Genomic DNA, 24,325 nt, shown 5'->3' with positions numbered 1-24,325 from the left:
TGTTTATTTTCTGTTTCCCACACTAAAGAACATTTTTATTGTTTACCACTTTATGCTTAGAATCTTGCCTGTGATAATCTGATATGTAATAAGAGATCAATAACTTTGTTGAATGATTTAATCATTCATTCAGCTAGCCAACATTTGTTAAGCGCCCCCCTACACACATTTCACACTGGGATCTGTCTTCAAGAATCTCATAATCTGGGGCACCTGGGGGGCTCAGTGGTTGAGCATCTGCCTTTGGTTTAGGTAGTGATCCTGATGTCCTGGAATCCGGTCCCCCATCGGGTTCCCCAGGGGGAATCTGCTTCTCCCCTTGCCTATGTCTCTGCCTCTATTTCTCATGAATAAATAAATAAAATTTTTTTTTTTTTTTTAAAGAATCTCACGGGGATCCCTGGGTGGCTCAGCGATTTAGTGCCTGCCTTTGGCTCAGGGCGCGATCCTGGAGTCCTGGAGTCCAGGGATCGAGTCCCGTGTAGGGCTCCCGGCAAGAAGCCTGCTTCTCCCTCTGCCTGTGTTTCTACCTCTCTCTCTCTCTCTATCATGAATAAATAAATAAAATCTTCAAAAAAATAAAAAAAGAATCTCATAATCTCATGAAGTGCCATCTGTGCAAATAATGCAAAGAGAATGGATTTTTAAACAGGGTAAGGACAAAGCACACCCCCATACACAAAAGGCTCAGGTTTGCTTGAGAGACTCAGTGAGACCTTCCTAGAGAAGACTTCATCTGAGATGAACAAAAACAGGAGGGTCCCAGAGGGGGTGATCAAGCAGGAGGGCATTTAAGCAAAAGTTCAGGTGCCTGACCTGATCATCTGGTCTGGAAAAGTAACAGCGCTGGAGCTCTTGTGAAACGGGGAGGCATCCCACAGAGGATGAGCCGGGCTAGCAAGCAATGTTCAAATCAGAATTCTATATGCTCAAGGCAAAGGATTAAGGTTTTTTTTTTTTTTTTTTTTTTTTTTTTCAGATCTAGAAGAAACTGGCAAAAAACGGTGGCATGTGACGGTGGGCTGTGGCACTGAAACAAAGGGTGGGAGAAACAGATTGGCAAACGCAAAAGCCAGACACACGTCCTCTACGTTTAAACTTTTCTGCTTTTGATGATGGGAATCCACTGTCTGATTTTGAACAGGACGTGCGGGAAGGTTCCTCCGGGGGAGTGGGAAGTGAGGCGGGCTGGCGGCCAGCGGGGGAGGGAGTGGCGACGGTGATGGGTTCCCTCCTTCTCCTTGGCATCGCCAGGCTCGCCGTCGGGAACTAGGGCGGAGCACGTGGAAACGCGCTGGAAACACCGGCACCCCCTGGAGCGCGGCGCCGGGGGAGACTCGACCCTGCGGGGCGCGCTGGGGAAACCCCGCCGCGGGGCTCTTCCTGCTGATGCAATCTGCCAGCCGGCCCGCGACCTCCGCCGCCGCCGCCCAGGCTGCAGGCCCGCCCGCCCGCCACGTGGAGCAGCAGCCGCGGGCGCCCCCCCGCCGCCGCCGCCGCCTCCGCCGCGCGCTCCGGGCTCCGGGCTCCGGGCCCCGCACCGCCGCCGGGGACGCACCGCGCTGCCCGCCGCGCGCCCCCCGCCACCATGAAGGTAACAAAGACGCGCCTGCGATGCCGCGGAGACACGGGGGCAGCGCTGTGTGTTATCGAGACCTTCCATTCCTTCCTTTTTTTTTTTTTTTTTTTTTTTTAAGATTTTATGTATTTATTCATGAGAAAGAGAGACACGGAGGGAGAAGCCAGGCTCCTTGCTGGGACTCGATCCGGGGTCCCCGGGATCCCGCCCTGGGCCGAAGGGAGGCGCTAAACCGCTGAGCCACGCGGGCTGCCCCTGCAATCATCATCATCTTCTTCTTTTTTTTTAAGATTTATTTATTTATTTATTCACGATAGACAGAGAGAGAGAGAGAGAGAGAGAGGCAGAGACACAGGCAGAGGGAGGAGCAGGCTCCATGCGGGGACCCCGACGGGGGACTCGACCCCGGGACTCCGGGATCACGCCCTGGGCCGAAGGCAGGCGCTAAACCGCTGAGCCACTTGGGCTGCCCAGTGACATTCTTTTTTTATTTAAGATTATATTTATTTATTCATAAGAGACACAGAGAGAGAGAGGCAGAGACGCAGGCACAGGGAGAAGCAGGCTCCACGCAGGGAGCCCGACGCGGGTCTCGATCCCGGGTCCCCAGGATCCCGCCCGGGGCCGAAGGCGGCGCTAAACCGCCGGGGCCAGCCGGGCTGCCCTCCTTTGCAAACTTGCTCACAGGATGTGCCCTCCTCGGGCTTTTTCACAGCTGCGTTTGTAAACGGGAGATGAAAGGCTGCTCGCAGCCCCCCTCCCTCCCCCCTACCTGTTTTGAAGTTTGGAAAGGAAGAGGAAGGTTTTTTTTTTTTTTTTCCAATTGCTACGATGCACGGGAGGTGGGGGGACCAGGTCTTGGGGGGGGGCGTTCCTGGCTGTAAACAGGGCTTTCCTGGCGGGTGTGCGAAACGAGGGAGGGATGTCGGTAATGCAGAACCGGGATGACGGTGGGAGAGGGAGGGGAGACTGCCTCTGCGCTCCTAAAAGCAGAAGGCTGGTCTTTGGCTTGTGGAAATGCAAAGCTTCTATGAGTTACAAATCATATTAGCCTAAGGGCATTCTCTTATTAAACTGTGGGAGCCGCCTTAATGGTTTTCATTCTTATGCTAATCGATGATAATTAGCCTAGCTGCCTATTACTTCTGATGATTTAGGTGTAGGGAAAAAACCGTCTTCCTGCTCTTACTCATTGGAAGACTTCAATTACGTTAAAAACTGAAGAGCAGCTTTTTTTTTTTTTTTTTAAAGGAAAGTAAAGGATGTGCAGGTAGGCCTGCCACCTAAATATCTTGGGAGGAAGAGCTATGCAAACTGAACTTTTAGGAGACATAAACCCACGTTTCAGCATTCTGAAGGAGGAAGATTGAAGTAAGGTTCCAACTTCACTTACCCGCAACCCATCCCAATCCACGATTTCAGTTACCAGAAATAATATGTAAACGGTGCCAAACAAAAATTTCTACTAAGATTAGTCAGGAATTGAGTGGAAACCCTCTTTTGTGTTAAAACGAGATCACGCTGCTGCAGTGAAAAATTTAGCACCCCCTATTTCCATAGTCAGATATTCTATTTCTGCCCTGCTCATTGCTAATTTCAAGGGAAATATACACTTCCATCGAGTATAGGGTTAGTGAGTAAAAAGAGAATTATGAGATTAAACACTTTTGCCTTTCCAGCTTTTCCCTATCCTATGTGGAGTTGTTGATTATGCATTTTTGTTAATTCATGGATGCTTTAACGTAAGTCCAAAAACCCCAATCCCTTTGGCAAAGTACTTTTATAACCCGGTGATCTAGAAGATATCTTCAGGTAGTCTCATATCTCTTTTCTGATATTTTGCTGAGATTAGGAAAGAAAAGGTTGATTTCTAGGCTTGAACTAAGAAGTACACGGAGTTCCTTTAAGTTTGTTGTTTTTATTTCAAAAAGATCTGTACCTTCCTTTCACCTAGGTATTGCTGCTCTGATTATTATTATTTTTTGAATGTTCTTTGCACATGGCATCATGAGAGGCTCTGTCCTTGGCATGTTTTCCAGGCATGGCTCTTTTCCCCAGGACCTTATATTTTTAGATGGACACATACAGCATAGGCAACCGAATAAGAAAACTAGCATATACAATGAATAGAATGTGTATAAGAATAGTAAGTACATATTATGATTTGCTAAATTAAGGTGGAGATTTAAAAGAGCTGCATATCTAAAGGGGTAGAGACAGGAGAAGTCATTGTCAGTGATGTGAAGGAAGTGAGAGGGCTTTGACTGGCAGCAGGGGTGGAAAGGGCCATTTGTCTGTGTGCAGGGGGTAGGACCTGGGGCCTAGCAGGGAGAGAGGTTTATTTTTCAGACACAGAATGGGGCCCCTCAGGCAAGGCTCAGGGATGCATAGCTAGTGCAGCAGGCCTAACAAAAGGATATGGGTAGAAACTGGTGGTGAGAAAAAAAGGAAAAGGGAGGAAAAAAAGACACGAATTTAATTTGGGCTCATATTTCATTTAATTAGTTTCCATAATAAATCATTTCATTTGATTTTAGAACTACAGAGAGACGGGCGCCTGGGTGGCTCAGTTGGTTAAGCTCTGCCTTTGGCTCAAGTCATGATCCCAGGATTCTGGGATCCAGCCCTGCATCAGGCTCTGCTCAGTGGGGAATCTTGCTTCCCCCTCTCCCCACCTCTTACTACTCTCTCTTGCTGTCTCTCTCTTGAATAAATAAATAAAAATCTTAAAAAGAAAAAAAAAAACTACAGAGAGAAAGGAAGGAAAATTTTCCATTTGTATGCAAGAATTTCTCTTGCCCAATCAGCTCATTGAACCCTGAGAAGGTCTAATGATTTGAAACGGTTTAAAATCTTATAAAAGAAAGTTGAAAACAGTCATTTGATTATTATAGAGATTTACACTAAGAATGAAAAAGAAGCTGTGATTTCCTTGAGTAGCTGCGTATTTCTCCATTGTTTTCATAATTTTGTTTTTTCAGAGATTGTCCTGTGTCTGACACCTCTCAACAATAACCAGTCCAAATAATTATTATGCCAAAGAGCCATAATTTTGGCATGGCATATTCAACTTCCCTCAGGGTCCTTATTTCAAATGTCAAGATATAAACCAGCAAAGTGAACAGCCTAGTAGTACTGTTATTAACATGAGAGGTCTGGGCTTATGAGTAAACTATTTCTGTCCGTCAATGAAAACTTGTTTCTAAACTGGCTGTCTTGAGTGTTTGGGTTGGTTATATCTTTTGGGATTTTGTGTTGTCTGCTTCTTTGAAGGACCTCCTCTCAGTGGGTGGAGGAAGATAGGAAGTTAAGAGCTTTCTCCTGTTCCCTTTAGGCTTGGCAACCACAATTCCTATAAATAACAGATCCCCTTATGCCTAAGGGGATTTGGTTACCATCTAATGAAGAGAATCTAGGACCTTGCATGATACTTTATCCCAGGCTGGGATGGGTATGGTACTGTCATTCTTTCTGAGTACAAGGGGAAACTGGTCTGCTCACTTTACAGTTGTAAATGTGGGCAGTCTTTGTGTTGCAACTTCATTCCCTCAACAGCTGTACAACTGCTCCAAACATTTAACATAACATATGGTAGACATTCCTACTGATTGGTTTCCTGAACTTCTGTAGCCCATTTGTAATACATGTCAGTGCCCATTCTAACACCTCTGTCATTAGATTCTGCATAAATCAACTGAGATATAAATGTGAGGTGCAACTCAGGTTTTGAAAATATTTCAAAAGTAAGCATTTGAGGGGGGTGGGGAGGAATCCCCGGGAGGCTCAGGGGTTTAGCACCTGCCTTTGGCCCCGGGGCGCGATCCTGGAGTCTTGGGATCGAGTCCCGCATTGGGCTCCTGGCATGGAGCCTGCTTCTCCCTCTGCCTGTGTCTCTGCTTCTCTCTCGCTTTCTCTGTGTCTATCATGAATAAAAAAAAAAAAAAAAAAAAAAAATATCTTAAAAAGAAAGTAAACATTCGAGATGCTCTGATTTACAAATATTACTTTGCAAATATTTGTGGACATTTTAATCATAAGATCTGGTCTGATTCACAATGGCAGTGGTGAATGCAAAGTCAAAAGCAGAGTGCTAATTGCACCAATGCTTCTAATTAGTCCTCTCAAATCCACAAGCTAAATAATATTACGTCTATAAATTGAGGGTTTTTATTTTAAAAAGAAGTTAGAAATTACATCACCATTTTAATGCAGCACAGCCCATCACATAAACATTTTCCCTTGTCATATTGGCTGTGCCTTTTTTGTGAGAAAAGTTACTTTGCAAAAACATTTCTCTTGTGTTCAGTGATTAATGGGTGAGAGTAAAAGATATTCATGTTTCAAAAATAAGATAAAAAGTCAAGAGAGGGAAAAGGGAAGACAAGTTAAAAAAAATAGAGGAAATTATATTGCTACAAGCAATAATCCAGAGAAGTTGTACTGAAAAACACATGATTCTTTGTAATTGAAAAACTGTCGAATACTTAAAAAATCCAGCTAGTTCCCTTCATACTTGTCATATAGTTCATCTAAAAAGAACCAATTTATTCATTATTTTGATATGTAGATCTGAATATTTGGTCAATTGTATTTATAGTCTATCCTAGTCTGAGAAATGTTTTTACTATTTTAATTATAGGTGGTCAGTGGCCTTAGGAAATGCTAAGAAGCCTAGGATGTAATTAGAACGTTCAAATTCTATCTGACTCCTTTTAAGTCTAGACAGAAGGAGCACCTGTTGGGATGTTCAAGGCCAAACATGCCACAGATATCTCTTACATGACCTACAAAGATCTCAACACAGTTTGGGCATGAGGCCAAGGATGGATTTGCACCGGGTGATCACTCAGCAGTTGTTAGCATTCCACCAATACATTAAAGGGTGATTTTGTCTAGTATATTTTATTTTAGCTGATTCAGGTTCAAAGATACATTGTTTTGATCTTAGTGCTAGATGGTAGCTCAGGAATCTGGAATTACAATAAATGTTAATTTGAATTTTGAAGATAAAAAGTAGAGTTAAAATGGAGCTATAAAGTTTATGGTGGAAACAATGCATTCCTTAGGGATTCCATGGTTTTCTTTTTCTTTTTCTCTTTTTTTAAAGATTTTATTTATTTACTTGAGAGAGAGAGTGAAGTGCAAGCAGGGAGAGCGGCAGAGGGAGAGGGAGTAGCAGGCTCTCCACTGGTCAGGGAGGCTGACATGGGTCTGGATCCTGGACCCTGGAATCGTGACCTGAGCTGAAGGCAGACGCTTAACCGACCGAGCCACCGAGGCGCCCTGATTGTATGGTTTTCAATGTTGTGAATGTTTCATATACTTGCAGGGTTAGTGCTGGTGTTTATAGAAGAAATACATTGAAGTTTGAAGAAGGACTTCTTTGCTTACCTAAGATAATGATGCTTTACATTTCTAAACGCCATATAAATTACATATTGAATTGTAACCTCAAAACATTTGTATGAAGAAAGCATTACAGCTATTATTAACCCCATTTTACAGATAAGGAAAATAAAGATCAGAATACTAGAATCGTTTAAGATCACAAATAACAGAGCATAATAGAAACTAGATATTTTGAGTCCTAGTCCAACATGGTATCCCCTTTACCAGGGTTCTGGAATCACTTGTGTCCAATATCACGTTGTAAATCTTATGAAAAGTATAAACAAGGGCACCTGGGTGGTTCAGTGGTTGAGCATCTGCCTTTGGCTCAAGTCATGGTGCCGGGGTCGTGGGATTGAGTCCCGTATCGGGATCTCGCAGGGAGCCTGCTTCTCCCTCTGCCTATGTCTCTGCCTCTGTGTGTGTCTCTCATGAATAAATAAATAAAATCTTTTAAAAAATTAAGTATAAACAATCTCCAGCAAAATGTTCAAACATACATAGGTATAACATTTTGCATCTCAGTTATTTGTTATTAAAACCTGGACAGGGATCCCTGGGTGGCGCAGCGGTTTGGCGCCTGCCTTTGGCCCAGGGCGCGATCCTGGAGACCCGGGATCGAATCCCACATCGGGCTCCCAGTGCATGGAGCCTGCTTCTCCCTCTGCCTGTGTCTCTGCCTCTCTCTCTTTCTCTCTGTGACTATCATAAATAAATAAATTTAAAAAAATTAAAAAAAAAAAAACCTGGACAGTAGAGTACGTATAGCATGGGAGACTAATGGAAGATACAGAAATGATCTACTTATTTAGAGCAGTAGAGAGCTATTGGCTCTTACCTCTGTAATCAACTGAAGTATAAAAATATATAAAGGATCCACCCTGTCCTTTGAATATTGAAAAACCCCAAATAATTGCCTGGCTTTAGCTCAAACAGAAAGGCAGTTTCCTTGTTTTTTTTTTTTTTTTTTTTTTTGTTTGTTTTTTTGTTTTGTTTTTTGTTTTTTTTTAGCAGCATGTGAATTATCAGGTTTTTTCTTTATGTTTTATCTCATAAAGATTTAATGTATACAGTGTAGGAGAGGAATAAAAACTTATCCCCCATATCCTCTTATGTTCTGTACCTGGAGTCATGCAAATTAGACTGATACAAGATAGATTAATGAGAGAAGAACCAGTTTATTAGCTCATGCAGTATACATGCACATGAGAAATATGGTGAGGAGTCACTCAAAGGGTGACCAGGACTTGTGCTGATCAGATTTAGTAACTGAACAAAGAATGATAACCTGGTAGAAAAGTAACAAGGATAAGGGCACAGGTTTTAGGCTTCCAAGTGAATCAGACCGTGCGCAGAGAACGAACGGAAGCGCCAGGAAGGTTTCTTTCCACATCTCTTGTCTCCATTCTTGTTAGCTCAAAGTAATCCTTAAGCCAAAGTGGCATAGTTTGGGGTGGCATATTTTGATCCTATACTATTCACAGAATAGAACTGGATTTACAGAATCTTCACCCTGATAATCTTTGATCTCAGTCTAGTTTTGAAGTGTGTGCATGGTTATTTGGGGTTAATACATAATTTTTAAAAAAGATTTTATTTATTTATGAGAGAGAGAGAGGCAGAGACACAGGCAGAGGGAGAAGCAGGCTCCATGCAGGGAGCCCGACATGGGACTCGATCCTGGGTCTCCAGGATCACGCCCCGGGCCGAAGGTGGCGCTAAACCGCTGGGCCACCTGGGCTGCCCGATACACAATTTTTTAGTGGAATTTAATAGTTTTGGATGCCTCATTTTCCCATTTCTTAGATTTAATTCTCTACGGGTAGTGCCTGTCAAAGAGGCAGGCCTACAAGGCCATGTTCCTACCAGGTGACCCTACCTTAGCCACAGCTGATTGTAGCAAAGGTGGATATTTGATCCAATGTCAACCATCTTTTACTTCTTTCTTATTCTCTTGTCCCCCATATTCGATGAGATATCATATCCTGTGGATTCTATTTTCTCCATATCTATATGTTTTCTCTTTCCCATTGCTAATGGACTGATTTATGCTCTCATTGCTTCTTGCTTGAATTATTTCAGGTTTCTCAGCTGGTCTCAAGCTCAATTTCCTAAGGTACTATTTTAATAATGTCATTCCCTCCCTCAAAATATGTCTATGCCTTCCCTATTGTCTACTGAATGTAGCTTTAGTGCATGAGGTCTTTTTCTAATCTTCTCCCATAACCTTTCCGTCTGTGCATTCCTCTAGTCATAAGCTGTACCTTGGAACGAGCTCTTACATTTCCACATATTTGTTCCTAACCTCCTTTGCCCCATTTATACCTCTCCCCTTATGGTTCACTCCCTAAGCACGTTTTGGGAACAGTGACTATTTTCACAGTGAAATGAATTTAGGTACAAGGTGGAAAGGTACAAATAGAGTTATATTTTGAAGTTAGGATATAAGATACTGATTATGTCCTGCAATCTCTCTGCACTCACCTTTCCTTTCCTCTGGCCTGAACCATGTACCATCATTGGTGCTTTAGAGATATTAGCTAAGTTAAATCATCTACTATTTCTAGGCTTCGTAGGTCAGATTGGTTTAATACCTCTTCCTTTTCAAACAGCAGCTACATCTTTCCATATCTGGATTTATTTAGGGTCAATGCTTTGGCTGACCTCCAAAAGATAAAGGTTTATAAAAACATAGAAAACAGTAAGTATTTTCATGTTTTAATGCCTATTGCCAAAGTCATTTTATATAGAGCTATTTACCGATAGATTTTTTACAGAATGTAAAAAAGACTATAAGCATAAACAGATAATAAATATTTCTGAAAAAATGCATAGCATTATGAACTGAAAACCACAAAGTTCCTAACAAACCCAGCAGTGCCACTCTGCTAAATCACTACTGTTTTCATATTTAGGCAGTTTATAATGGGAAACTCCGGTCATATCTCAAGGAACTGACTTAGAATATAGAACAAAGTCATGTGTCTGGGAATGTTAACCAATTCCAATACTGTTTAACATGTTTTTTTTCTGTTGTTGCGAACAATGCAGTTTTTAAGCAATCTAATTAATGCATAAACTGACAGACAAATCCAACAAAAGAGGCACTTAGAGGCAGTGTTCATTGAATACTGGAATTTTGAAAGAAAAAATCTATTAGGTCATTTTCGGCATTTACTTCTGCTAAAGAAGGATTGTTCTTTCGAGTTTATTTTTCTAGCATTCAATTCTGTTTCACTTTAATACCTCAACAACCAAGACTTTTCAAATCTTCTGTGGAAGGTCTGCCACTTAGTATATTTGCTGTTTAAAGTTTCCTGATAATCAACTTATTTCTTTTTCCTTTCAGTTATATACATCAACCATTTATGCTTGGCTATGCTGACTCATTAGTCACAAGTCTTTATGCTTTCTAAAAAAATATCATATAACATTATGAGCATTTTCATTACTTGGTCTTAAAGTACAATGTTATTTTTTTAAAAAAATATTTATTTATGTATTTGAGAGAGAGAGTGAGAGAGTACGTGAATGCCTCTGCATACACCAAGGTAGAAGGGGTGGGTTGAGCCCAGCATAGGGCTCCATTCACAAGACCCTGAGATCATGACCTGAGCAGAATAGGACACTCAACTGACTAAGCAGCCCAGGTGCCCCATAATGTACAATTTGTTATTAACTAAACTGACATTTTGTTTTCCAGTAACATTTGAGCAAATTTTCTATCAGTAATGTCAGTAATTCCATGAATATGTAGCTAAAGGACGTCAATGACATCCTTTCATGCATACCTTTCCTGCATGCCTCTTAACATTAACGTCATTCCTGCTGTCAACCAGGCACCTTATTTCCTCTTGACCAATGTTCTGAGAACATTATTTACAGTAGCCCATCAGTCTACCACTTACTGTAAAGGACAGTACTTCGAAGCTGGGAATGAGGGGTCTTTTGCAACCATATAAACTTAATTACACGAGATAGGAGTGTTTTTTTAGGGTGATATTATCAGTTATTATGACTAACCCATTTATTTTTAATATCAGTTTAAAATATTATTTCTAATATTTAGTATTTGAAATAATACAGCTCAGAGATCAATAATTCTCTTTTAAAGATTTTATTTATTTATTCATGAGAGAGACACACACACACAGAGAAGTAGAGACACAGGCGGAGAGACAAGCAGGCTCCATGCAAGGAGCCCAACATGGGACTTGATCCTGGGACTCCAGGATCATGCCCTGGGCCAAAGGCAGGCACTAAACTGCTGAGCCACCCAGGGATCCCTGAGATCAATCATTCTTTGTTTATAAGATCACACTATCGGTATCTTAAATTCAAGTTAAATTTATTACACACCATAACTGATATATAATGTTACATTTATTTCTTATTCACTTATTTAGTTGACAACAAATATGAACAATGACAACAAAATAAAAAAAAAGACTAATATCCTTTTCAACCCTAAGTCAGTTTAATTTAGCTTAAGTTATCTAAGCTAATTATAGAAATTAAATATTTAATTTAGCTTAAATTACTTATTTAAATTACTTATTTAAGCTAAATTAAATAGTATAATTAAGTTGTTTAGGATTGAAATATTTGGTTATATGTTAATATATTTATATGATATGTTTTAGGACTTACGTGATTCACTAGCCTAACTGAGAGTCTTAAGTAATTTTGGTATAACAAGGAAAATAAGAACTCCATCCTTTCTATTAAGGAAAAAATTTTCAGCAAATACAGAGGAAAAATATGTTCTTACTTTTAAAATAATTTAATGACCCATCCTTTGGAGTAAGTATAATCAAAAATATTTTACTAAAGGAGAGATCATTAAATTAAAAGTAAGATCAGGAGTGCTGGGTGGCTCAGTCAATAGGTGTCTGACTCTTGATTTCAGCTCGGGCCATGATCTCAGTGTTGTGGGATTGAACCCTGCAAAACGCTTCATGCTTAGTGCAGTCTGCCCAAGATTTTCTCCCTCTCCCTCCCCACCTGCCCTCCCCACTGCATACATGCTTCCTCCTTCCCTCTCTCTCTCAGGAAAAAAAAAAAAAAAAGAAAGGAAAAGAAAAGTAAGATCATATTTTTTCTCTATATTTGCTGGAAAAGTTATTCTATTTACATTCAATTAATTAACATATAGTGTATTATTAGTTTCAGAGGTAGAGTTCAGTAATTCAGCAGTTGTATATAACACCCAGCACTCATTACATCATGTGCCCACATGAGATAGATTTAATAGTTTTGCATCATTGTTGTTAATACTTAGTTTAATTGGAAGTGCCTTGTATTTACTTATAAATGTGTGAAATGATGTATAAACAAGAGTATTTATTGCAGCACTGTTTGTAACAACAAAAGATTAGAACTCACCCACATATTCATCAGGTGTGAAAAAGAAGGAGGTAAAAAAACAGTGGAGAGAATAATCAGTAGGCTCTCTAAATATACTAGGAAAATCTCCATCAGACTTTTTGCTGTACATTTTTATGTATTGTTTGATTTTTGACACATAAATTTATTATATTCAAATTTTAAAGAAAAAAAAGAAATGGAACTGCCTTATAGTGAGTGAACTTAGCTTGACTCTAAAGCCATTGTCTAGAAAATCTGAAATTTTGGGAAATTCAGAAATACCAGAAATACTGGGTAATTCAGCACAATTTGTATAAGACCAAGGATATATATCATGACAAAATTTCTAAACTATTGTATTTAATTTTAACTAACTGAAAATGATCTATTGAGAAGGCAGGTTAAACATAATGTGTAAACCAAACTGCAGTAACTATTATATTAAGAGTATACAAACCCTTCTTCAAATCTAAAATTTATATATTATAATAGTGACTAGCAAACAATGATTGATTGGAGTTTCATTTGATTAGCTCTTACTAAGACCATCAGGCTTTGTACTAGGCAAATGGAAATAATTCAAGCATTATTTTTACTCTTGAGAAGTAACTATTCAGGGAGAGAAATGTATAAAGAGCAAATGCAATAAAGTATAATAGTTGCCACAGTAGGAGTCTGCACAAGTTACTATGGTGCATAACAAAGATTAGAGAAATCAGGAAAGGCTTTATAGTGGAGATGAAGTTTGAGCAGAATCATGGAAGAAGGCCAGATGAATATAGGTAAGAGCATTGTAGGTACCAGTTTTATCCAACCTCAGACTTTTGAACATAGATTCAACCGCCCATGGCCTTACCGTAGAAGACCATGAGGAAGCATATGCCTGGCCTCCCTTCCAGACCACTGGTAAACATAGACAGCCCTGAATATCCAACATCCTCTAGGGAATGAATTGTTGGAACTCACAACATTGGCAACCTCGCAACCAGTTAAATGCATCTGGTTACACCTTTTTCACAGTGCCTTCATTCACCTTCTCTCTCCATGCTCTGTGGTTTCTGTCTTGACTCAACACGCACTGGAACTTCCCACCCAAATTTGTCCACAATACCTTTTGCAACTCAATATTAGCACATTTCTCGTCACCCTCCCTAAATATGTCCTGCTCCTCCTGGCCTTAGATGAGGTCACTTCCTTACCTTTCTCTACTGGATATTGCTCATTTTCTCCACCTTCCTTTCTCAGAATTAGAGGTATGTTGATCTCCTTTTCTGTGCCCAATGCTGTTTCCATATCAGGCTCCTTCTGTAAAACCCCTCTCTGCTACTAATACCATCACTCTGTGATACCCCATCTCTTCGTAACTATCATTGAAAGACAGCCTGGTCACTTTACCTCCATTATCCATTGAAGATTTTAGCACCTGGTTCCTGCTTCTCTCTTCCAACCAAGTCTTATTTTCCTATATTATTTCAAGGTGCATGGATGGCTCATTTTCCTTTCTGGTATCTCAGTCCCTTTAATTTTTCATCTCCCTTAACTGCCTACATTTCCCAGATGCTACCCCACACCTATGGCCATACCCTGGACTTTTGAGTCACACTAAATTATAAGTCCTGTAGGTTATTTTTTGGTTCAAGATATATCTGACATTTGTACAATTATCTCCATCTTAGCTGCTGTGTGCCCAGTTCAAGTGACTGTCTTCTCTTCACTGAGTATAAATGTTTCTTGCTCATCTCCATCTCCCACTCTTAATCTGTTCTCCATGGAACAAAGTAATGACATCATTCATCTGCTTAAAAGAATTCCTGAACCCCTAACTGTTATGCTTTGGATAAAACCCAAAGTCTCTTCTATGCTCTAGAAGTCCCAGACAGATCTAGCTCCTTCCTCTTTGCAGCCTTACCTTGTTACTACTGTGTCCACCTCCCTTCATCCCGCAAACTTTTTCTTCAGAGCCTTTGCACTTGCTGATCCCTCTACTCAGACAGTCTTCTTAATCCTCATCTACCTAGCATCTTATCACCCTACCAGCCTCAGATTGAATGTTGCTACCTCAAAGAGACCCTCACTAACCCCCTTGTGATTCCCAGTCTTTCAGAGCACTAACTGCAATCTACAGTTATTCACTGGTGTGATTATCATTGTGGTTTTGGGATTTATGTTGGACTCTCCCACTAGATCATACATTTCTTTTTTTTTTTTAAGGTTTTTTTTTTAAAGATTTTATTATTTATTCATGAGATACATACAGAGAGAGAGAGGCAGGGGGAGAAGCAGCCTCCATGCAGAGAGCCCGATGTGGGACATGATCCTGGATCTCCAGGATCATGTTCTGGGCTGAAGACGGCGCTAAACCACTGAGCCACCCATGCTGCCCAGATCATACATTTCTTGAGGGCAGGGAGCATATTGCTTTTTACTACAATGCAACTGTCTGTCTTCCAGTGCCTGGCCCATTATACGTGGTTGGTGAGTGTGATAGGCTGCATACTGGCCCCTCAAAGATGTTCATGTCCTAATCCCCAGAAACTTCTTATTATGAAAGAGATTTTGCAGTTATGATTAAGTTATGGATCTTGAGCTGGGGAGATTATCCTTGATCATCTGGGTGGGCCCAGTGTGATCACAAGGGTCTCTATAAGAGGAAGCGGGATGGTCATGGTCAGGAGATGTGATGATAAAAGCAGAGGAGAGCAGCCGGGGTGACTCAGTGGTTTAGCGCCGCCTTCAGTCCAGGCTGTGGTCCTGGCCACCCAAGATCAAGTCCCACGTTGGGCTCCCTGCATGGAGCCTGCTTCTCCCTCTGCCTGTCTCTGCGTCTCTCTCTCTCTCTCTCTCTGTGGCTCTCATGAATAAATAAATAAAATCTTAAAAAAAAAAAAAGCAGAGGAGTGTGTGTGTATATGTAAGAGAGACAGAGAGAGAGTGAGATTTGCATATTCTTCACTGTTTGCTTTGAAGATGGAGGAGGAAGGAATGTAAGTGGCTTCTGTGGCTTCCAGAAGCTGGAAAAGCCCAGGAAATAAGTTCTAACCCTACAGCTTTCAGAAGGAATGCAGCCCTGCTAACACCTTGACTTAGCACTTGTGACCTCTGAAACCATAATAAATTTCTGTTCTTTGAAGCCACAGAATTTGCAGTAATTTGTTATAGCAGCAATAGGACATGAATACAGATTTTGGTACTTGGAAATGGGGTGCTGCTGTAACAAGTACCTAAAAATGTAGAAGAGGTTTTGAATTGAGCATTGGGCAGAGAACTGGAGAACTCTGAGGAGCAGGATAGAAAAAGCCTTGCTTGCTTTGAAATGGACTGCTGGTAAAAATGTGGAAATTAAAGGTGCTGCTGGTGAGGACTTAGAAGGAGGTGAGGGATGTAGTAGAGAAAAGGTATAGGCCTGAGAGAATATCTAAAAAGTCACAGACTGTTGGTAGAAACATGGATGTTAAAAGCACTGCTGATAAGAGCTCAGAAAACATGGAAGAACATGTTCTTGGAAACCAGAGGAAAGGGGATCCTCATTATACAGTGGAGAAAAGCTTAGTGGAACTGTGTATTACAGTTACGTGGAAAGCAGAACTTGTACGTGATAGACATTGGATATGTAGTTGAGATTTTGCAAGCAAAATACTGGCTTTCAAGCAAAATATTTACCTCCTTCTTTCCGTTTCCCTCATACTGATGACCTCAATAGTATAATGCAGTTATTGAACAGATATATGAAGAGTGCGCATTTATGTAAACATCAGGCATGGCTGAAGATCTTGAAGCCATGAAGATGAAGAGCTGGCAAAGTCATGGCCCTCATGGCCCTTGAAGAGAAAGGTCGTGTAGAGTGGTAGGTACAAGCACAGACTGGGGCCACACTGCAGGTGTGTGAGTCCTGGCTCTGCTCTTGAGTGACCTCTAGCAAGTTATTTGTACCTCAGTTTCCCCATTTAAAAAATGGTGGTAGTAATAGTTCCTACCTCATAGAGATGCTGTGAGGATTACATAAGATAGCGGGTATAAAGCACTTATAACAGTGCATGATCCAAAGTAAGTTCTACATAAATAGTAACTAATATCATGATTTACTCTCATATAGTACCACATATTTCAATTAGTGGTGTAATAGGAAGAAAATGAAATGAAATGATATTTAAGTGACAGAGTTGAAGCTTGGACTAATTCATACTGGCTGGTCAGGGAAATCGTCACAGAGAAGATGAGCTCTGAGCCAAGACCTGAGGACTACATACACGTATAAAAAAACTATAGGATGATCTGGAGGTAGAGTGTCCCATGTATAGGAGGTAACAACTAAGACTTACTGGGGTCTTAGACTTCTATTAGTTTGATATTAGACCTCTATGACCAATACTCTAATTTAAAAATTTTTTGGGTCAGGGGATGATTTCATCAATGTTATATTCCAATCTTTATTTCTAAAATTTTAGCCTTCATGTTTCAAAAAGCTTTTAAGATTCTCTAATTATTCCTTTTTAAATTTTTAAAAAAGATTTATTAATTTTAGGGACTCAGTTGGTTAAGCGTTTGCTTTCAGCTCAGGTCATGATCCCAAGCTCATGGGATCCAGCCCCACATCGGACTCCCTGCTCAGCCAGGAGTCTGCTTCTCCCTCTCCCTCTGCCTTTCCCTCCAGCTTGTGCTTTCTCTCTCTCAATCTCTCTGAATAAAAATCTTTAAAAAGAAAAGATTTACTTATTTTAGAGAGAGAGAGAGTGTGTGTGTGTGCACACACAGGGAAGAGGGGCAGAGGGAGAGTCTTAAGCAGACTCTGAGCTGACTGTGAAGTCTGATGTGGGGCTTGATCTCATGACTCTGAAATCATGACCTGAGCTGAAACCAAGACTCAGATTCTTTTTTTTTTTTTTTAAGACTCAGATTCTTAACTGACTGTGCCACCCTGCCCTTTTAACTATTCCTTTTTAGTTTTAAAAAAATATTTTATTTATTTATTCATGAGAGACACAGAGAGAGGCAGAGGCACAGGCAGAGAGAGGAGCAGGCTCCATGCAGGGAGTCCAATGTGGGACTTGATCCTGGGACTCCAGGATCATGCCCTGGGCTGAAGGCAGGCACTCAACCACTGAGCCACCAGGCGACCCTTAATTATTCCTTTTAAAAACTAACATCATATTCTTGTTTAATGGTTGAAGTATCTTTCTTATATTTCTGAGAAAATTAATTAAGATATTTTCTTCTGTTCTCTACATTGCCCGTCCCCCACCCCCACTTTTGTTTTTGTTTTTGTTTTGTTTTGTTTTTGGTGGAGGTTGGTGGGGAGGTTGCCTTTCATGTTAGTAGAATATCCTCAAAAACCTGGTGACTTGTAGCCATCTATATTTAAGAATGAGGCATTAAAAGTCCTATAGGAAGCTCTGTGGCACACTTGGTATCTTCTCTGGCACCAACAACATGGACGTGATTAGGCCATTTCACTGGAGCACTCCCAAATAATCTTAAATCTAGGTATTTTCTCAGGGTGTTATGTAGTATTTGCAAGACGAATCATCCAATCTCTTAGGACTTCCTGCCAGTGTTCTACAGGCCCACCAGGGGTAGGAGACTAGAGGTTTCATTGTTTTCATCATGAAGTGGGTTTTTCACTTAATCCCCTGATAACAGTGTTTAGATTCCCTCAGATCTGGCTCTTCTGTGCTCATGTCTCCAGTGAATATACTTACCATTTCTTGCTGGAATCTGGAAGGGGTAGTTACCCTGTGGTGCTGGGTGTAGAGACCAAGAGCTAGGTGTGTGTGAACCTCCTGTGAGTCGCACAGGATGTCAAAGGAGACAGTGACCTCCACTGAGGCTTCAGTGTTGAGCACAGAGCAACAAATACCTCCACATTCCAAACTGACATGTTTGATATACCCAAAGAATTTTCTGAACAATAGCAAAACCAATTCAGCAACCCTTAACTCCTTACTTACCTCTAATTTATATTTAAGAGAAGGCTGCAGATTGAGCAGGCAAGGGAGAAGAAGATTATTTGGGAAAAAAAATGTTGGCCAAACAAGTGTGCTTGCCATTTCCCCTTCTTGACTCCAGAGGAAGGAAGGAGTGACTTTTCCATCTCTCTAACACAATAATCACCACACACTTTGTGAGGAAATTTGTGGGTTCCTTTGCCTTAAGGCTCTGAAGTGGAGCCTGGAGACTCTTGAGAGAACTGGGCTTGTGTTCCCTGGCCTATTGGTGTGGGGGAAAATACTAGGATCTGACTGTCCCCTAGGACAGTAGAAGCTGGTTGATGCTGCCTATGATGGGTGAGACAAGAGTTTGTCAGCCCCATGAGGGTTGTGCACTTTGAGGAAATGAGCAATATTGGAATCACCTAGGCAGGACCCTATCCAAGAAGGCTGCTTGTGGGGGCAAGGGGAGCCCAGCTATCAGAGGCTGTGCAGGGCATAATGCCAGAGCTGGAGCTGAAGTGGCATCATGAGAGGTGAGGCAGAGAGTGTGTCATTGCAGTAGGGAACTAACTACTTGATGATGGGGGATGATGGAAGAAGGGTGTGTGAAGAATTTATAAATGTTCCATGATGCTAAAAAAAAAAAAAAAAAAAGGCAGCATTTGAGCATTTGCCTCCAGGGGGTGGGGGAGGGGAGGGGAATGCCAGATTATAATGATCCTGGGTAAATAAGGCCTTTCCCATTTCCTCTCATTCATGGTCCAAACATGATCCTGGGGGCACCCAGTATTGGCAGTTGGGGAGTGGGGAGGAAGTAGAACCGGGAAGGTGTGGGGGGGAAAACAGACAGCCCCATTCCAGCTGGACCTATCCATCCCAAGCTTGCTGGGGGGTGGGGTGGGGCCACTGAGAGAGAAACAACTTTCAGTTTGTAATATGACATGACTGTTTTCTTTCATATCCAGTTGGTCTTTGAAAACTTGAAAACAAGTCTGTGATGCTAATACAATATCTAAAAGTGACTGGAAACACAATTGGGTCAGTCTGATCCTCTCATTGGGGAGGTAGATTCAAAAGTAGTTTGAAGGGCAGGGGTGAGAGAAAAATAAGACTCTTCTGATTGGGATAACTCTCCAGTTATTAATGCTGTTCAATAAACGGTTGTACAGATTCTCATCAATCCTCCCTGCTTCCTCCACACCTTTTAAAATCCCTGGTGCCTTCTTCTGAGTATTTCCAAGATTCTGTGAGAGAAATTGGCTTTTCATTCATTTCTCCTTCTTTGGGTAGTGTGGTCCCAGTTCCTATGGAGTTAGTTGTTTGTCCACAATCAACTTTTTGCCTTCCAGAATGTCAGTCATTGCCGTGGCCTTGTCTCTATTCTCTTTTCCCTGTGGATTCTGCTTTTAAAAAATATTGCTGTTTCAGTGAGTTTCTGGAAAGATGTGGAGAAGGCTCATGTGTTTAGATTACCATGTTTAGCTGGAATCCCTGGCAAATATTTTAAGGAGAAATAATAACATTTTCCATGTTTCTAAGTACTGCTACTTAGCTTGTCTGTAGAGATCATCTTGAACTCTTCTTTTTTTTCCCCACAGCTGGATTTTTGGTTATTTTGTCATTATCAAAAAAGATGAAGTTTAACTCAACTGAATGACTGTTGTTTCAGATAAAAATTTTGGGGATCCCTGGGTGGCTCAGCAGTTTGGCACTTGCCTTTGGCCCAGGGCGTGATCCTGGAGTCCCGGGATCAAGTCCCACATCAGGCTCCTGGCATGGAGTCTGCTTCTCCCTCTGCCTGTCTCTCTCTCTCTCTCTCTCTGTGTGTGTCTCTCATGGAAGGACTGGCTACACGACCAGCCCCCAATAAAGCCCTTAGGCAGCTCAGTCTCAAATGTGCTTCCCCGGTAGGCAACACCTCCGGTGTGTTAGCTCCACTTGTTGCTGGAGGAATGAAGTGCATCCTGTGTGACTCTGCTAGGAGAGCACTCTTGGACACTTGTGCTTGGCTTTCTCTGAACTTTGTCCCCTGTGCCTTTTCCCTTTGCTGATTTTGCTTCTGTTCTTTCTTACCCTATAATATTTCATCACAGTAAACACTGAGTTGTGTGAGTCAGCAAATCATCAAACCTCCTCCAATTTTCTCATTTATAAAGTAGGGTTTATAGTAATAATATCTACCTTACAGTGTTATGAGAATAAAATGTGTGTGGAACTAAAGGCTTGATGGAGAATGCATCTGATCGTGGGTGGCTGTTATTATGGAGTATGTTAACTGTTCATATAAAGAACATCTTGTGTTTGTTGGTGTATGCACCTACCTGTCTTTTTGCAGGTAACACCTGACATATCTATTCCAATAGATTAGCTCTTAAATCATTGATGACTCATTTGATGTGAACAACAGGTTCACAAGCCAGTTTACAAGGACTCCTGGTTCTTTCACTGCAATGTGCATATGTATGTGTTTACTACCTAACAAGTATTAAATACTTTGGGACTTGTTTCATGGTCCGAATGTGTCCCCACCTAAAAATCACATGCTGAATCCTCACCCACAGAGGGGATGGTATTGGGAAGTGATTAATCCTTCATGACTGGGATTAATGCCTTATCAGAGAATCTGTAGACAGATCCCTTGCCCTTTCCATCATGTGAGGACACTGAGAAGTCTGTAATGCAAAAAAGGGCCCTCACCAGCCATGTTGGCACTGTGATCCTGGATTTCCAAACTCTAGAACTGTAAGAAAGAAATTTCTGTTGTTTATAAGCTTCTGCTCTACATATTCTGTTATAGCAGCCTAGATGGACTAAGACGGTTTTCCTTTTTTCCCTTCTCTTCATGCTTTCCCTGGATACGTACTTGGCAATCTGTAAACACATACCACGTTAATGGCAGAAGGTTACAGAAGTGAGGAAGGGGCATGGAGTGGATTTAGAGAGGAACCTCGCAGTGTCTCGGGTTGTGACTAATAGGAGCTATTAAAACAAAATGTACCAAAGATCCAGCATAAATCCATTCCCTCTACAACTATATTTCTTACAAAGTTTGTCCGTTGGCTGTCTTGAGGTGGAAGGAATGTTGCTGAATGTCTCATTAAATAATAGAAAGATCCCTAAGGTATGTGATATCTCTTAGGATCAAGAAAGCAAAGCACTGAGGATTCTTCCCAGCTGGTATGTAACATGCCTCAACACTACAAGCCCTAGACTGCATGAAAGCTGACTTTGACGAAAAGTACAAATCATACTCACCAAAGGCGAAATCCCAGGCAATATTGGTTTTGGGCTCTGTGGCTCCAAATTTAGAACAGTCTCCTATTGAAAGAGTCCTCCATCCTTGAGAACTGTCCATTCATGCTTACATATATAAAACATGACAGGGAAAGGGGGAGAGGGAGGGGGAGGGGAGACTGCAGGCTTTAGAGTGAAAATTGGCCTTCCCTCCCTTGTCTGCCATCTGCCAACTGGGCAGTATGCAAAATTCCCCCATTCACTGTCTGCTCCTTTTTTCTGTGTCAGGCCCCAGAGGGCTGGAATATGCTCTCCAAAGGGCATCCTTCTTCCAGTTCCTCCAGCTCCAACCGATTCTGTACATTCTCAGGAGGATGATATCACCTGTAACTTCTTGAATAAGGTCCAAAGTTTCCCCATTGCCCATAGAATAAACTATTGGCATATATGTTCTTTTATTTTATTTTATTTTATTTATTTATTTTTGGCATATATGTTCTTTAATAATCCTCACAGTACCTCCCCAATTATTTCTTATTAATATCCTTTATTTCGCCCAACTTCCTGGGACTAAGCCATATTTACTTTTTTTTTTTTTTTAAGATTTTATTTATTTATTCATGAGAGATACAGGGAGAAAGAGGCAGAGACACAGGCAGAGGGAGAAGCAGTCTCCATTCAGGGAGCCTGACGTGGGACTTGATCTTGGGTCTCCAGGATCATGTTCTGAGTCAAAGGCAGACGCTCAAATATTGAGCCACCCAGGTGCCCTCCATACTTACTTTGTACTGCTCTCTGCTTTAAAGAGTTGTATGGTGATGCTGAATTGCAATTTAGACCCGCCCTACAATATTTTATATGGTCAGAAAAAAAAATTTATGACCAATAGGTCATTATTCTGATGATTTGAAGTAGCTGGAATCACCACAGCAAAAAACACCATGTAAACATATGCTAACACTTTTAAAACTGTCTTTTTAAATGGCAGACGATACACTGGCAGAAGGAAGTGCAGTTCTTTACTGTTGAGACTATTTTTATATAATAGGTGATTACATTATTTTAAAGTCATAATATATGCTTTTATTTTGTAAGCTAATCACATTCAAATACCCAAAGTGAATTGCTACTTAAAAGCTATCTATGGGGCAGCCCGGATGGCTCAGCGGTTCAGTGCCTGCCTTCGGCCCAGGGCCTGATCCTGGAGACCTGGGATTGATTCCCATGTCAGGCTCCCTGTGGAGCCTGCTTCTCCCTCTGCCTCTCTCTCTCTCTCTCTCTCTCTCTCTCTCTCTGTGTCTCTCATGAATAAATAAAATCTTTTTTTAAAAAAGCCATCTATGGCAAAACTTTTGCATATTAGAAACCCTATGATATATCTATTTTGTAAATTGAGACTGTTGTCTATTGGGCTTACTTATAGTGGGAAAAACTGTTTGCCATCGTCATTAGTGAGAGCTTCCATATCAATTTTTTTCAACTTTTATTTTAATATTTTAATTTATTTTTTAATTTAAATTCAATTTGCCAACACCGTATCAAGTTAATCAGACTTTTTGAGGAAGCAAGTTTTAACTCACTTGAGGACTATACCAAATCCAAACAGTAAAAGAGCCCCTTTAGAAAATTGCTTCAGTAATCTGAAGAGAGGCTAAAAAAACAGTGAACCTCCTAATACAATGGTAGAAGTTCTAGCCACATGGAATGGTCAACTTGCTAAGAGGATTTATGGAGCATCTAAGGTCAAACCACCACTTCTCAGCCAGGCAGCAGGGTTCTAAGGAAGCCATGCCACAGGGTTTGGTTTATAGAGAAGTGAAGTATCTATGGATCCTTTCTTCTAAAGCTATAAATAATTTCAGTTTCACAGACACTCCATTTTCTCTAAATACCTTCAGATTCATACTGATGAATCTTCACTGTAATAATTATAACTAGCATAAACTGAGAATTCACTGGGTGCTGGCATGGGCTTTATGTGAATTTCTCATTTAGTCCTCAATGAAACCTCTGTTATTAGTAGCATTTCACAAATGGAAAAATTGAGGTACAGAGAGGTGTAGAGAGAGCTTGCAAAACTATAAAATCTGGCAATGTCACTCCAGATCCATATGCTTCACTGCTGTATTAGAGGGTCTCTATAAGCTTGATAGGCTTATGTTAAAGAAACAGGGTTGCCTGGGTGGCTCAGTGGTTGAGCATCTACCTTCAGCCCAGGGTGTGATCCTGGAATCTCAGGATCGAGTCCCACATCGGGCTCCCTGCATGGAGCCTGCCTCTCATGAATAAATAAATAAAATCTTTAAAAAAAAAAAAGTACAAAGAAACAACTGTGCCATATTCTAGTCAATGGTTTGCAAAATGCTCTCATTTACATATTTCATTTTTACCTCTATAGGGAAGGTAGCTGAGGTTCAGAGATATTAATGTGAGATTTAGAGACATTAGGTGATTTGCCCAAAGTCATGTATCTACTAGATAATGGAGCTGTAATGAACTCAGAACTCATGGCTTGAAAAGATTCAGAAAAAAGTTCCAATGGGACTACTCAGAAATTAGAGGAGATAGGCAAAATGTCTTATTAATAGGTAAAAGCAGTTTCAGTAAGTTGAGTTCAATAAATCTATGACACAGAGCCTGAACAAATGACCTTACTGAAAACCTATTTTTTTATTCTTTTATGGCTAACACAATAGAGTTTATATAGGCTTCAGTCTTCTCTTTTTTTCTCTCCTGGTGGATGTGGGTATGGCTGTGTGTGTGTGCACGAGAGAGAGAGATGGAGAGAGAGAAACATATCAGCTTGTCTAACATTTTTTTTTTCAAAAAT

General features: G+C 40.9%; 1 protein-coding gene across 1 annotated transcript in view; it reads left to right on the top strand.

Annotated features, from left to right (window-relative positions):
* Positions 1 to 1,573: 1,573 nt before the first annotated feature.
* The window catches only part of BCAT1 (branched chain amino acid transaminase 1), a 107,325-nt gene continuing 84,573 nt past the window's right edge, over positions 1,574 to 24,325 (top strand). The window contains exon 1 of the mRNA XM_038577079.1: positions 1,574 to 1,594. Within this exon, the coding sequence (XP_038433007.1) occupies positions 1,589 to 1,594 (6 nt within the window). The 5' untranslated portion in view covers positions 1,574 to 1,588. The remainder of the gene's footprint in view (positions 1,595 to 24,325) is intronic.

This window comes from Canis lupus, chromosome 27 (genome assembly GCF_011100685.1).
Source record: "Canis lupus familiaris isolate Mischka breed German Shepherd chromosome 27, alternate assembly UU_Cfam_GSD_1.0, whole genome shotgun sequence".
NCBI lineage: Eukaryota > Metazoa > Chordata > Mammalia > Carnivora > Canidae > Canis > Canis lupus.
This window is presented reverse-complemented; position numbering and strand designations above follow the sequence as displayed.